The 14337-nt window shown below is 45.0% G+C and overlaps 1 protein-coding gene across 1 annotated transcript in view; it reads left to right on the top strand.

Moving 5' to 3' along the window:
* Positions 1 to 4446, top strand: part of larp4b (La ribonucleoprotein 4B) — a 65207-nt gene extending 60761 nt beyond the window's left edge. The window contains exons 12-17 of the mRNA XM_056293461.1: positions 518 to 784; positions 1457 to 1502; positions 1931 to 2098; positions 2874 to 3055; positions 3742 to 3853; positions 4105 to 4446. Coding sequence (XP_056149436.1) covers positions 518 to 784; positions 1457 to 1502; positions 1931 to 2098; positions 2874 to 3055; positions 3742 to 3853; positions 4105 to 4446 — 1117 coding nt within the window. The remainder of the gene's footprint in view (positions 1 to 517; positions 785 to 1456; positions 1503 to 1930; positions 2099 to 2873; positions 3056 to 3741; positions 3854 to 4104) is intronic.
* The last annotated feature ends 9891 nt before the right edge of the window (positions 4447 to 14337 follow it).

Raw genomic sequence — 14337 nt, 5'->3', positions numbered from 1 at the left:
TCTGCGGCTACGCAGCAGGGTGCAATGCACTGTGTTGTGATGCATTCCTCCCATATTCATCGTTGAAATTGTCTTTGACTTGTGCCACAGTTGAGCTTCTGTCGGTTCGGATCAGACGGGATAGCCTTCATCGCCCTCGCGCATGGGTGAGCCTTGGGTGCCCAACACCCTGTCGCCGGTTTGTGGTTTGTCCCTCCTCAAACCACTGTTGGTAGGTATTTGCCACAGCTGACCGGGAGCACCTCACAAGCCTTGACGTTTCAGAGATGCTCTGACCCAGTCATCTGGCCATAACAATTTCGCCCCTGTCATAGTCGCTCAGGTCTTTACTTCTGCCCATTTCTCCTGCATTCAACATGCTGACTTCGAGAACTGATTATTCGCTTACTATCTAATCTACCCAGACCTTGACATGTGTCCTTGTTTGGAGATGACTGACATTATTCGGTTCACCTGTGTGTGGTCATAACGTTTTGGCTCATCAGTGTGTGTGTGTGTGTGTGTTATCAATTTACAGAAACCACGGTAAGCCTCATCCGAGGCCGAGCATCCCCACGGTGGACCGTAGCTCAGGGCTTCTGGACAGCCCAGGCCTCTTCTCCAGCTTCCCCAGTAACAGGCTCCTTAATGGGGTTCGAACCAGTGCCCCGACGCGACTCCCCACTGGCCAGCCCAGAGCCAGGTTACCCTCTACCATGGCCTTCCCCCGGAGAGACGGTGTCGGCACAGGGCGTGTTGCCGAGTCCATCACCACAGATTACTCCCTAGGCATGGGCCGGGGAAGGTATGTCACAACCAGCTGAACGTGTTATATACTCAAGTCTGGAAATTTAAGGGGGATAAGGAATCTGATCATTTCTAAATCTAAAAACTAAATCAGATCTACTGGTGGAGTTAAGATTTGGTAAACCTTAAACTGAAAAGTTTAGTGACCATTAAATCCTACACGTCTACTGTATTACTTGTGATAGTGGTGCAGAGACATATCAACAGTGCATAGTTTTACAGTCCATACTGACATACAAGGACGTCAGGGACTTAAAAACAATGCAGACTGTACAAGACTGCACCTACAGCTGTATGGTCCACCTCACAGCATGAACCACTGTTGTGTGTCTGCTCTACATGAGCAGCAGAACCAGAGATGTTTCCTGCAGACCAAACAGATACCAACAGTGACTACACCCACCAGTACACCGAGAGCAAAAACAAGGCCAAACATTAGTCAAGTTCAAGTCGCATTTAAACAGGGACCGAGACCATTTTCACTCTCTGACTTCAAAGTTGTGTATATTTTTCAGTCTGATGTCCTCAGATTCATGTAGTGTGTTGGTTTTTGTTGAGAACTGATGCCATTTATTACCTAGTAAGCAGCCATATTGGATGTAATGTCAGGCTAGGGTATGCATGAAGTTGAATTGATCTTTTTGGATTGAACATGTTCTCTTTCTTAAAGGAAAAATGTTTCTGCTTCTAGGAAAAAGAGGGATGAAAAGTTTACAGTAAGTTCTCTTTTTGTGTATCAACCTTTACATCATCTGTCGTTTTCAGTCTCCTCTACCCTGTTAACTCACCTTTCTGCATCTTTTAGAAAAGCATTATTGACCTCAGTCCCTAGTTTTCTTTTAATTAAAACTTTTTTTTAAAGTTCCTTCCTTTTTGCTCCGTCATACCCTTTTTGTTGATTCGGTTGCAGAGCATGTAAGATTATCCACTAAGTTCAGTTACGTATGTGTAAATCTAACTTGGCTAAAAACTGATTGTGATGAGTGACCAAATAAAAGACCCACCTTGTTTTTGCCTCTGATGCCCAGTTGGGGACAAATCTCAGTTTGTTTGAGTTTCTATGTTTTGTTGTGTGAAAGTCTGTTTTTGCTTTGTCTACGTTAGCATTGTGCTGACTCTGTGCTATGATGCCCCTCGCCCTTAGAGAGTGACGCCCCAGTCGCCCCCTCCCCCAAAGCCCCCTTCTCCGAGCTTCGAGCTGGGCCTCTCCAGCTTCCCACCCCTGCCCGGGGCGGCTGGCCAGCTCAAGGCAGACGACGTCTTTGACAACCGGCTGGTTAGCCCTGCGGTCCCCGGGACCGCCAAGGAACAGGTGAGGGACAGTCATCTAATGCAGTGCTGACACACGGGGACAGTACTGTTTTTCTGGAAGGGTTTCTATACAGTCAGAGAAGCATGTTTTCCTGGAGATGATGTGTTAAGTAGCTACTCGCTGAAAACAGCCGAAAGTGTGCTTCACTTAGTCTATTTGTGCAACAGCAGCTACAGGTAATCATATCACATTTGTCCAGATGTCAGCAGAATGTGTTGTGTTGTGTTGTGTTGTAAAGAGAGACGTTATTTATTCTAAATGTGGATTTTGCTGTCACATCACCAACAAACTAGAGGCAAAATTGATAAAACGCTACAATAAAATCGGACCTTAACTGTTTTTCATACGACTCGACACATGCAGCCCTATTTGTGGATTAATGACACAGACAGATAAAAAGAAACTGTCCTTATTTCTGGTTTTAGGTCATTCACGTGTTTGATATTTAGTTTTGCCTCGTCTCTGTGCAACAGCTGAATTCAAATCCCAAACACAGCTGTCTGACATGGGATACATACACCTATGTCACCACTATATAATAGCATTGCATTATTGTGTATCGCAGATGTAATATTGTAGATATATTATCATATATCGTATCATATATTATCGTATTGTATTATATGTATTATCATAGATATGATATTATTGTATAGTCCAGAGGTATAAAGTGGGTCCTTCAGATTGCAGTTAGAAACTTAACATTTCGAGTGTCCCTCCTCTTATACCGATGTCCTCATTTCACTTCCTTCCTGTCTGTATGTTGTCCCTGTAGACTGTATCTGAAGCCAGCACTGCATGTGCCCTCGCTGCTGGAGGGCCCAAGGAGCCGCTGCGGACCGCCTTCTCCCCACTGCCCCCAAGCTTCCAGCCAACGCCCGCCACCTCTACACCCACTTCAGCCCCGCCCCTTGCCACCGCGCCGCCCCTCAGCACTGCCCCCCCCTACCCTGCGGTGTAAGTACCACACCAGAGCCTCACAATTGGCCTCACTGAGACTGAAATCTGAAATGTGGCATGGGAATTTATTGTTTGATTGGTTGTTTTGTTTTCACCCACTGGTGGATTCAAGGATTTACAAACCATTTCTTGCAGTTTTACCTGCCCATCAGATATAATTTCTCGAATGTGTTAGGTTACCTGTTGTAACCAGTGGCTGATAGAGTAGTTAGTTATATTTCACAGCCACAGTCTGAGGTCAACCAGTGTTTGGTTAGTGGCTGGTTGTAGTTCAACAACCTGTTTTGTTGTTTGTTTTGGTCCATGTCAAGATGTTTCCCGAAAGGGTTTATCAGAGATGTGGTTATTGGCAGATATCATCAAATATAACGTATTCTCCAAATAGAAATGAATAGAATGGGGGGGGGGGAATTTTGACATTTTGAATCAGATTTCCTTTTTTATTAAAAAGCTTTTTAGAAAAATCTCATTTCATTTTCTGCTCTTTTAATTTGTATTTTTGAATATAAAATGCTAAATTATTTTGAATTCATTAGTTTTACTTTGCTTCAATCCTCTTTGACTTCTGTTTAATACAAATTATTTCTTGGTAACTGGACAGTTTCATTTTATATTCTTCTCATAACCTAAAACCAGGCCAATCCATCACCTCCCAGCATCGCTTCCTGTGTGTTTGTTTTCAGGGAGGTGAAGGTGTTGGAGGTGAAGCAGAAGGAGGTGCAGACATCTGTGGAGCGGGTTCCCGGCACGCTGTCCACCGCCAGCAAATCTGTGCAAGTCAACGGTGCTGCCACAGTCAGTACTGTTTCCCTTTCTCCGCTGTCTGCTTTTCTTCTCGATGCTTACGTTCTTTCAGATGTCTCAGTCAGGGAGAAGTGGCCACTCACTCAGATAGGAAGGCTCCACACAAAGACTGAAACTGTGAAAATGAAAATTTGATACTTTGCTGATCTCTCTGGCAAAACTGCTGATACATACCTCACCTGCTACACATCAATACATTATACATGATCAGTACTTGTTTTTGTCGTCTGTTTTCGTGTCAGGAGTCGAGGAAGCCCTCCTACGCTGAAATCTGCCAGCGGATCAAGGACGCCCCGACACTACAACAGCCCCAGCCCCCGAAGGAAGCTAAGACAGCCTGTGCTGCCCCCGCAGGCGAGGACAGGAAGTGCTCTGATGCCTCTTCCCCAGCGGGAGACAGCCGGGGTGAGGCCAAAGCCAGAGAGACATACCCCCCCTCCAAGCCGGGGTCGGCAGCTATCGCCACAGGCAGACCCCTCCGGGAGGCCCGCAAGCCAACCGGCCGATGGCCCTCACCGCCCCCACATCCAGGGAAGACCCCCAGCAAAGATCCCCACCACACGCCCCCCAAGTCCCCACAGTAGGGCCACCGCCCCTCCTCTTAAATACCCCTCCACAAATGTGTACAAAAAAGGAAATACCAGTCAGGGCTATATGATATCCATATCCCAGAGCCACCCGTCACTAACAAGCATAGAAAACGCCTTCTTTCCTGGATCAGGGCTTGCAGACAAAAAGCACTTTACTGTGCACGTTGAGCACCGTTTCTTCCTTCTACTCCATTTACTTGGTATGGGTCTTTTTTTTTTTTTTTTCTCCCACTCTTTTGCATTACATCAGTCTGTAGCTCTGTTTCAGATGACATCATTGGGATTTATTGATTGTGTCAAAACTGCCTTCTGGGATTAAATTGTGAGAAACAGGGCATTGGCGGAGGCCACCCCAGTGGAGTATGGGAAAATGTCGCATCAGAGGACTCCCATCTTATCCGATCCCAACAGTGAGGGGAGCATTTGCAGGTTGTGCTCTTGCATCGTGTGGTATTAGCTATTAACACAGTTTGATTGCAGGACATTATCAGCAATTCAGATGGTGTATTTTGATTAACACGTTCATCTCATCCTTACAATATTCAGATCCTTTGGTTTACATCTTCTCAAAGGGATTTTGCAGGCTTGTCTTTAATCCACACTAAATGACTTGTTTTTTCCCCCCCTTGACTACTTAATCTCTCAAGCTCATTTTTACACCTCCATAGTTTTGTTAGAACGCTGTTGTTGACTGTTGTTACTAGAACTACAAGTACAAGTTATGGTGATTGGATGCTGGTGGTTTGTGTTTTTATGGTGTCTCTGGTTGTTGGGAATCACAGCTTCCCTTTACCGTCCCTTGGCACCCTTACTCTGCACTCTGTCTTTGCTAGCAACCGCATTGCCGTGCTAATGCGTGATGGTCAGTGTGAGCTAACTGATTGATGGCTGAACCATTTCAGCTGTAGGGGGGGACTTGAATGCAGCGGCTGCTGTTTGGCACTGTCACTCCAAAAGTTGAGCTGCACTCGTATTGTGTGCAACATTTACTAACATCTCATCTGTCGCTGGAAGTGAATAGGTTTCCTCTTGAGTAATTTCAATAGCTACAAGCAGTGTGTGCTAATGCCCAGTAGTACAAGCATTATGTATTCATTGTAAATGTTAGAGTCCAAGTCAGCAAACTTCTGCAAGAACTGTTGTGGGAACGGCAGAGCAAGCTTTCTTGATAGCCAGCTGGCACCTGTGATGCTCTTCAGTCTTTTAAGTTCCTGTTGTTTATGAGAGAATGTCATTGAACCCATACTGTTGAGGATAGTTGTATTCAGCCATGTGCCGTAGAGATCCATGTGTATGCAGGTTTTCATTCTAACTCGACACTACACTATCTGATTTCACTAACTAGTCCTCCCCTGTCTAATTGAAGGTGGGCTAATGCGAAATCAGCTGGTGTAATGTTGGGTTTGAATGAAAAACGGCATACATGTGGCCCTTCACGGCACATGGTTGAAGACTTAAGATTTAAGGCGTGTTTCTGGTTATTTATCGTATGTTACAGCTGAGTTGTAACGTCAAAGACAGCCAATGATGTGTTAAGCCTAATGGTCGGGTATAAAAGATGATTGTTGGTTTTTCATTTGAAGCAGGGATTATGTTTGATGGCATGGGGTTCAGGATGGTAAGATGCTGGTGACGGTCACCCATTTACTGGTCAGTTTGCCTTCTGCACCTTCTACTTTGAGAGCTAACCAATAATTATGTGGAGGTCTTATTCTATTCTTAAACTCTAGTCAGTACATAAAAAAAGCAAAAGTGATGGAAGTTTTTGGTTTAGCCAGACACTTCGGCTGGTAGACAGGCAAGGTTTGTTTCATGTCCTGGCTAGGATGCAGGTAGGTAAGGGGTTGTGGGGTTGTTTGGGAGTAGTGATGCAGCGAGGTGACTACATTCACTGGGATGTTTGTAATTTATTTCCTCCAAACAGTGGCATGTCTCTCATTCATTCTTTTAGGTGCTATCTGTTGAATCTGAGATCTGTTCTTACACCTCATCCTGGTACTGTACATAGAAATACTTGAGTTATGATCTCAGCTATTCTTTTGCACTGTTGATTTTTGTGTCTGGCTTGCAAATTCAGTTTTAAGTTTACCTTATGTGAAGCGAAAAGGGAAGATTCTTTACTCCTGAAAGTGAAGACATTTAGAAAAGAGCCTGTTCAGGTTCCCACTGGATAAATCTTACTGGAATAATTGGCTCCTTTAACCTTGTTTGACCATTAGGAATAACGGATAACCCGGTAACGTTTTCTCCGCCTTTGATTAATTTCAGCCCATAGAGAGGTGTCTGAATTTTGAGTTTACTGCCTCTCAAACACCCGAGGGATATTCACTGTTTATGCAGTTGCTTTCTTCAGCTTCAAAATATTCCCTCTTCATTGGACTTCAGTTTATCATCGGCCAAGAGTCCAGCCGAGTTCTGTTTTTGATGGCCTGTTTTGTATGCTAAGAAGGTAGCTTGGCTCTCAGCTCCTGATTTGAGTGTCGTTGAGGGTTATCATTTTGAAATGGACTCGTTTAAGTGATGGTTTTTGTAAAGTGCAACGGTGGGTTGGATCAGGCAGGTCGTGCAAAAAATAAAGTGATGGACGTGAGGTGATGCAGGATTGTCTGCATGGCCTGGCTTGTTAGCATGGCCTTGTTAGCATTGTTAGCATTGTTTGCATGTTAGCATTGTTAGCATGGCCTGGCTTCTGCCATAACAAATGGCAAACAAATGGAGAGTTTCTGTCATGGCCCTTTAGGAGATTAGCATGGCCTTGTTAGCATCGTTAGCATTGTTTGCATGTTAGCATTGTTAGCATGGCCTGGCTTCTGCCATAACAAATGGCGAACAAATGGAGAGTGTCTGCCGTGGTCCTTTAGGAGATTATTCTAACTGATCTGAAAAAAATGTCCGGCCAGTCATACTTGTGATCAGCTTTATTTCAGCGGTGGACGCAGCAATGATAAACTGTTAGCAGGGCGATGAGGCAGGGCTGTTTAGTTCCTGTCTCATTACACCTGGAAGTCTGTTATATTCTTTCAACAGGTGTGTTCACATTTTCTTCCCATGGCGTTTAAGGTCTTCACCACTCCTTGGGTTCCTCTCTACCCATCCAGTTTCTAGTGTAACACTCCCATTTGCAGCTTCTGTCCAAGCTTAGCCCAAAAGCTTAGATTCGGGGGGAAAAAATTACATTAAGGACTTCAGTTAAAACTTTGAAAAAGGGGTGGAAATTCAATAAAGCACAGATGTTTTTGCCATCTGTCTTTTATTTGAACACAATCAAACAACTCTTGGTTCAACAGATGTCACCGTTAGGACACTGAACAGACCAGACGTCCAAACTTACTCATGCTGTCGACCTGTCAAGTCTTTGGTGAGCGTAAGCTACCCGCCACCAGCCAAATGCACATTTACAGGGAGGAGGAACCAGCGGCTCATAGTTTGGTCGGTGGATCTCAGTCGGAGCTCTGGCAGAGACGTGGCGACCAAAATATCAACTTTACCATCACATGAATGTGAAGCAGCAGGTGTACCAGTGTGCCATGGGACATGAACCGTTTATAAGCTGGTCAGATCTTTTGACTCAGCCAGACAATGTTGGCGGGCGAACGCCTCTTGTTTTGGAGGTTGAGTTATGATGCGAAAACGAGTTTGGCCTTGGAGGTCGTGAAAGTGGCTTGTGAGGATATATCAGCCAATAAGGCCTGCAGACAACAACGAAAAAAAAAGAAAGAAAACAAACTCAGTTGCCTTCCTTGTTCCTGTTTGTGCTCGTACCTGTATCTTTCACCTGACGCCCCTCGAGTAAACCACTGTACTCCACACCACGTCTTTTCTGGTAGCCATAAACTACTCCGTGTTGACCCTGTGCGTCGTCTCGCTCAAGTCTTCCCGCGCCGAGGAGAATGCTGGGTAATCCCGCCCAGAGCGTACGGTCCATCTGGAGAAGGGAAAGCTTAATTTAACAGCCTGGACCCATGGCCATAGCTGCTCTTGATTTGGATGCTTAACTTGCGTTTGTGAAAACAGCATTTTGTTTTTCGCTGAAGGACTGAGATGCTCTTGGATGGCGAGTCCTTCTGCTTTTTTTTTCTCTTTGGAAATGGCGAGCAAGGTGAACGTGCACCACATTTGCTTATTTATAAACCAATGCTGTTTATTCCATGAGAAATATCATAGTTTTCTTTATAGAGAGCAGAAAATAGATTCGTATAGGTCTCTATATATACGCTTAATGTGAGATTTCCATCCAGTGTTTGAGAAACTTGAATTTTATTTAAACTTGAAAAATGACTTTGCCTTAACTTTTATACAAGATGAGCATAGAGTTTATTTCTTTTCACAAAAAAAAAACAAAAAAACAACCCTAAAATGTTAATTAGCCGTGACACGTGGAAAATATTTAGTCATACCAAATGTCACGCATCTGAGAGTACAGATCTATCAACACTTCCTTTTCCCTTTGTGGATTTTTCGTTTTGTAAAGTGTTCAAGAAGATTCTCGTTTTGGTTGCCCCTCGGTTCCTTGTCCATGAGTTTTCAGGTTGTTTTCGGGGGAAAATATAAACCTTGTAAATGCAAAACTAGTTAATACTGTATTAAATATGTGCACTTTGAAGTGTGTGCTTTGCTTGTATAATTGTAAATACTCAGAAAAATATAAGAGGTACCTTAAAATGATATAAAAAAATATATTGATCTCATTGAAACATTAATGTCGCTCATGAGCTGGATGTAGGATATGAAAAAAATAATATTGTGGTTTGAAAATATTTTTCTTTTACCTTTTTTTTTTTTTTCTTCTCATTTTGTTGGGTTGTGCTGAGTTTGAATCCTGCCCCGCTTTGTGGGCAGGTTGTCTGATTGTAACTTTTCTTGTCATTTTCATTCCATTTTTATATTTGTGTTGTCACACCTGCTGTACAGGTGTGTCTATCTGTTGTCAGCCCCCCCCCCCCCGATCTGTGGTACTGACAACCACCTGTCAATCAACCTTCCCTCTTTGGCGCAGTGGCCACCTGGAACTTTTTGCCCAGTGCTTCCTCAATCAGGTCCTCAGGTGCTGCCAGTACTTCCTGGTTTTTTATTCTAGTTTATTACAGTCACCTGATGTTGTAGTTGTGAAACCTCCCTGGTTAGTAACTGGAACAGCAGGTGAACGTATTGAACTAACTGGGGGGGCACCTGAGGACCTGAATGAGAACCACTGCTGCTTTACAGCACCCTGCTCTGTTATTTCCACTGGAGTCGGCACACTTGTGAGTGGTCCGGAGCGTTTGATGTGTCTCAGTGTCCAGTGTTGGAGGACAGAATGGGTCGACATTTTGCAGACAAGAGTGCTGCGCTTCGAACAGGCGTTCAAAGTAACAGTACATGTGTGACCCCTGACCCTCGTCCTCTTCACAGCCGATGGAAAAATAAAGGGTCCCGTCTGATACAGGGGCGATTGGCCCGAATTAGCTCCTATATTCAGACTTGTGTTCTTTGGACGATGTGGTGAGATGTCCTCAGCGAAACATCAAAAGAGAAAAGTGCATTTTAATGAGCTGCAGACACGTCCCTCACCTCTGCAGGGCCAAATCCTGATCCCCCAAAGAGTGTGTCGCTCATCGCCCATCACCGAAAGAAAGGGAAACGTTCCTAGTTATACGTAGGTTCATCTTTTACTATTTTAAAATGATCAACGCAGTTTTACAGACAAAAACAAAAACAAAAACAGACAAACTGCAACTGGAAAAAAAAAACAATACAACGGTGTTGATGATCTAAAAGTTGTAAAAGGAAGGAAAAGAAAAAGATGATCTTTGTGTTGCTGTTTTTCATTATGTGAAATGGAAATATAATCGCCTAGAGCCGCTTCAAGTGACTGCATGCACGTCCCCACGGGTGTGTGGGATACACATTCTTTTGGGGATGCGAATTTTTAATCACACCTGCCACGCCATTTATAATGCGCACGTCGTTTAAGGTGGAAGGTCAGCCGTGATTGCTGTCGACTGGTTGGTGGGGTTTATCAGTGCCACAAAACTGGCCTGTTGTACTCCTTTATTGCCCAACGTGACTCACGTCAGCATATTTCAGATCAGCCTGATTCACCTGTCGTATGTCAAACAGCTGGAGTTTACCCCGACCTCCTCGTGTGTAACGGAGGAAAACGGGGGGTCGGAGCGAATCTTGATTCAGAAACACAAGTCGGTGTTTAATTTCTTCCTGGTTTGTCTGTTTATTTTATTTGATGCTCGTTGTTCATAATTATATACATGGGCTCTCGATGCCCGTAGAAACGGTTAATGTTCCTTTTCTTGTAGAGATGCCAGTGTGTAGGCTCAAGTCTCCTGGCACATAACGGACACTCTGCGCGTTGTCTTTTAACCCTTTGGAACACACGTGGACTGCATTTGGTGTGGCAAAGAGTACCAATAACTGTGCCAATACACACTTATTTTTGTCTAACTTGGCTGATTGACGTGTACATAGCTGAGCACTTGCCTTTTTTTTTTATTATTATTTTTTTTTTGAGCTGTGACTCCTCCAACAGTGGAGTCCATCGAGGAATTTTCCGACTTGGGGAAATTTGAAATACGATACCACTGATCAGAAACTTGTGCACCCTGTAACCTGCATTTAACCAGGAGTCTGATGTTGGGCTGAAGCTGAGGCATGTCCGTCTGTATAACTCGACTTATTGCCTTTTCTCGTTTGAGGCATGACTCTCAAACTCTGATTGTGCCCGTAGACTGAACCGGGTATCGACCAGTATCTGGGTGCCAGTGTGCGTGAACATGCGCGTATGTATGACACTGTTGTGCCGCCCAGACCAGAGCCGGTTCTGCTCCGAACCGATGCAAAAATGGGACTCTTTTGGAAGTGAATGGAAGTCGATACCCCCACGACCCCACCCCACCCCCCACCGCCACCCTGCAAGGTGGCTCCGGTCTAATGGGCCGTGCGTCCCGGTGCAGGTCCGGGTTTGGATCAGAGCGCAGCTACGCACGGTGCGTCCCGCTTCATGCCAGAGACCCTCAGCTTTCTCCTCCTCCTCCTCCTCCTCCTCCACCCATGTTAACCGTGCCATCTCGCTTTCGTTTTGCGACGGTTGGAGCTCGTTTGAAAAGAAATGGACCTCTTCTTGTTTTCTTTTCTTTCTCTTTTTCTTTTTTTTTTTAACCAAGCGAAGACGTTAAAATAAAGCACACCAACTGACTGGAACGAGACTTTATCAACTCACTGTGGTTTAACTCATTAACACTCGTTACGCAGAGGCTGCGGACAATCCGTGACTCCTGAGTTCTGGAGTCGGACCGACGGAGAATTTGGGCCGACGACACCTTTAACACAAGTTTGTCTAGAGGGTTTTGGTTTGGTTTTCTTTTTTTTTTGTTTCTCTTTTTCTTTTTTGGGTCTTATGCCTACTCTTCCATCGAGACTGGAATCAAGCGTACTACATGTCAGCTCTAGATAATTTAAGTTACTCTTGTGTCATGATGTAAAATTGTCTGATTTGGAGAAAAAAAAATGTAGCTTACTGAGAAATAAAGATTTAGGCACTGTTGAGGGCCCGTGTCCGTGTCCCTTTACTCGGCTAGCTCTGCTAGCTAGCGTCTCAATGCTCAAGCTGCTGGGAGGTTTTGCATTTGTGTGTAAGGAGCACCCAGTTCTGGGAGTCTTTGTTGATATATTACAGTTTAGTCAACTCCCGTATTTTCACAATGTCTGTGTGTTAGTTAGTGTAGATAGCGGGACCGAAAACTAAAGCACTTATGATCCTAATTCTTTGTGGAGGTGGTAGGTATTGTCTCAGAGAGTAAGGGGAAAATCCCAGAAAATTAAAATTATGCATAAATATGCAAAATGTGCATTTTTCTAAAAATGGCTAAAAACCACTTTTCTCGGCATTTCAGATGATTCTGAGCATCTTTGATTTTTTCACCTATAAAAGATTTTTTCTGGGAGTTAAATGTTTTGGCATTAATGCAAAATAAATGCATTTGTGCAAAAATGCACTTATCCTAATTTTTTTTGGAGGTGGTAGGTATTGTTCCAGAGAGGACCAGAAAAATAGCAGAACATTAAAATAATGCATAATTATGCAAAATATGCATTTTCTAAAAATGGCTAAAAAACCACTTTTCTCGGCATTCCAGATGATTCTGAGCATCTTTGATTTTTTCACCTATAAAAAAAATTCTGGGACTTAGAAATGTTTTGGCATTATGCAAAATAAATGCATTTGTGCAAAAATGCACTTATGATCCTCTCTTTTTTGGAGGTGGTAGGTATTGTTCCAGAGAGGACCAGAGAAATAGCAGAAAATTAAAATAATTACGCGTAATTATGTATAATTATGCAAAATATGCATTTTCTAAAAATGGCTAAAAAACCACTTTTCTCGGCATTTCAGATGGTTCTGAGCATTTGGGGGGAGGGAGTTGGAGTGGGGGGGGTTTAGGGGCAGGGAGAAGGCGGTAAACTGGCGGGATGAAGAGGAGGGAGATTGAGACGGGTGGAGAACCAACCCGCTACATTGTAGCGGGGTTCTTCTAGTGACGTAATAATGTGGTACTGAAAGTGTTTGTCTGTAATGGCCGAAGCTGTACTTCTGACCGGTGAAGCTTCCCGTTGCCTCGGTGAAGTGTGTTAAAATCCTCTAGCGAACCCCGGTTTTCGAGTCGGTTGTACCCGTTTATATCACGCCCACTTACCACATAATTAAAAACGTTCACTTTTTTGTTTTGTTTGTTTGTTGAACGTTTTGGACTCCGAACTAAACGCCTATGACTCGAAAGTTAGCCGCTAAAGCTAACTTGGAACGTCTACGTCGTCTCGCTCCCGGGTCGGTGCGTTGCTATGGCTACGGCGTACGGATTTAGAGCGGCGACGGAAACCTGAGCCGAGCGACGTGGGTAACGTAAGCGTTTCGACGCACACCCTCCAGCCAATCAGAGACCAGTACTCTGCGTCACCGCGGTATAAATTTGAGTGGCGGAGAGCGTGACGTCATTCGATGCTCATCAGGTTCAACATCCTCATCTCACCAGGCGCGGGCGGGGGGGGTTCCCAGTGGGGCGGTGCTGACGCCATAGATCCCCCATCTTAAGGTTTCTGCTCCCTACAGCGCTGTGGGGGGAAAGAGGGGTCATCAATGTGGATTTCCGAGCTGAGCCGGGCAGATGGGATCCGGCCTGTGACGTCACAGCAGGGGAAGTCTCCAGCTCTGTTTTCGGGGAGCACGTGTGCGGGAGCCGGGTCTCCGTGTCGGGGGAAACACTGCCTGGGTTGAACGAGGGCTTGTGATGATGCAACACGTGACATCATCTGCCGGTGACGTCACCCAATCGAATGTAGGCCTAATAAAGCTGATGGTGTCACGAGTATATGATGCAACCAAATGATGAGCCAACAATTAAGACGGTAATAACATATTACACGTCACCGCCCCCCCCCCCGGTTGTTACATTACTGGCTTGTAATTTTGTTGTTGTTTTCCAGAATAATGCGATAAATCCCTCAGTGGTCCCAGTCTGATCCCCCCCCCCCTTTTGTATCCGGCCAATTACCCCGCTCTTCCGAGCCGTCCCGGTCTCTGCTCCACCCCCCTCTGCCGATCCGGGGTGCCTCCTCCCATACATGCCTCCTCCCATACATGTGGAGTCACCAGCCGCTTCTTTTCACCTGACAGTGAGGAGTTTCACCAGGGGGACGTAGCGCGTGGGAGGATCACGCGCCCCGACTGACCAGAGGAGGCGCTAGTGCAGCGACCAGGACACATACCCACATCCGGCTTCCCACCCACAGACACGGCGTGTTACCTCCAGCTTGGTCAGGCATCCCTACAGACACAACTGGCCGTCTATGCGGGTGGGAAGCCGGATGTGGGTATGTGTCCTGGTCACTGCACTA

The sequence above is a fragment of the Lampris incognitus genome, chromosome 14 (genome assembly GCF_029633865.1).
Source record: "Lampris incognitus isolate fLamInc1 chromosome 14, fLamInc1.hap2, whole genome shotgun sequence".
NCBI classification, from domain to species: Eukaryota; Metazoa; Chordata; class Actinopteri; order Lampriformes; family Lampridae; genus Lampris; species Lampris incognitus.
Note: the sequence above shows the minus strand (reverse complement) of the source record. Positions and strands in the feature narration are given on the sequence as shown.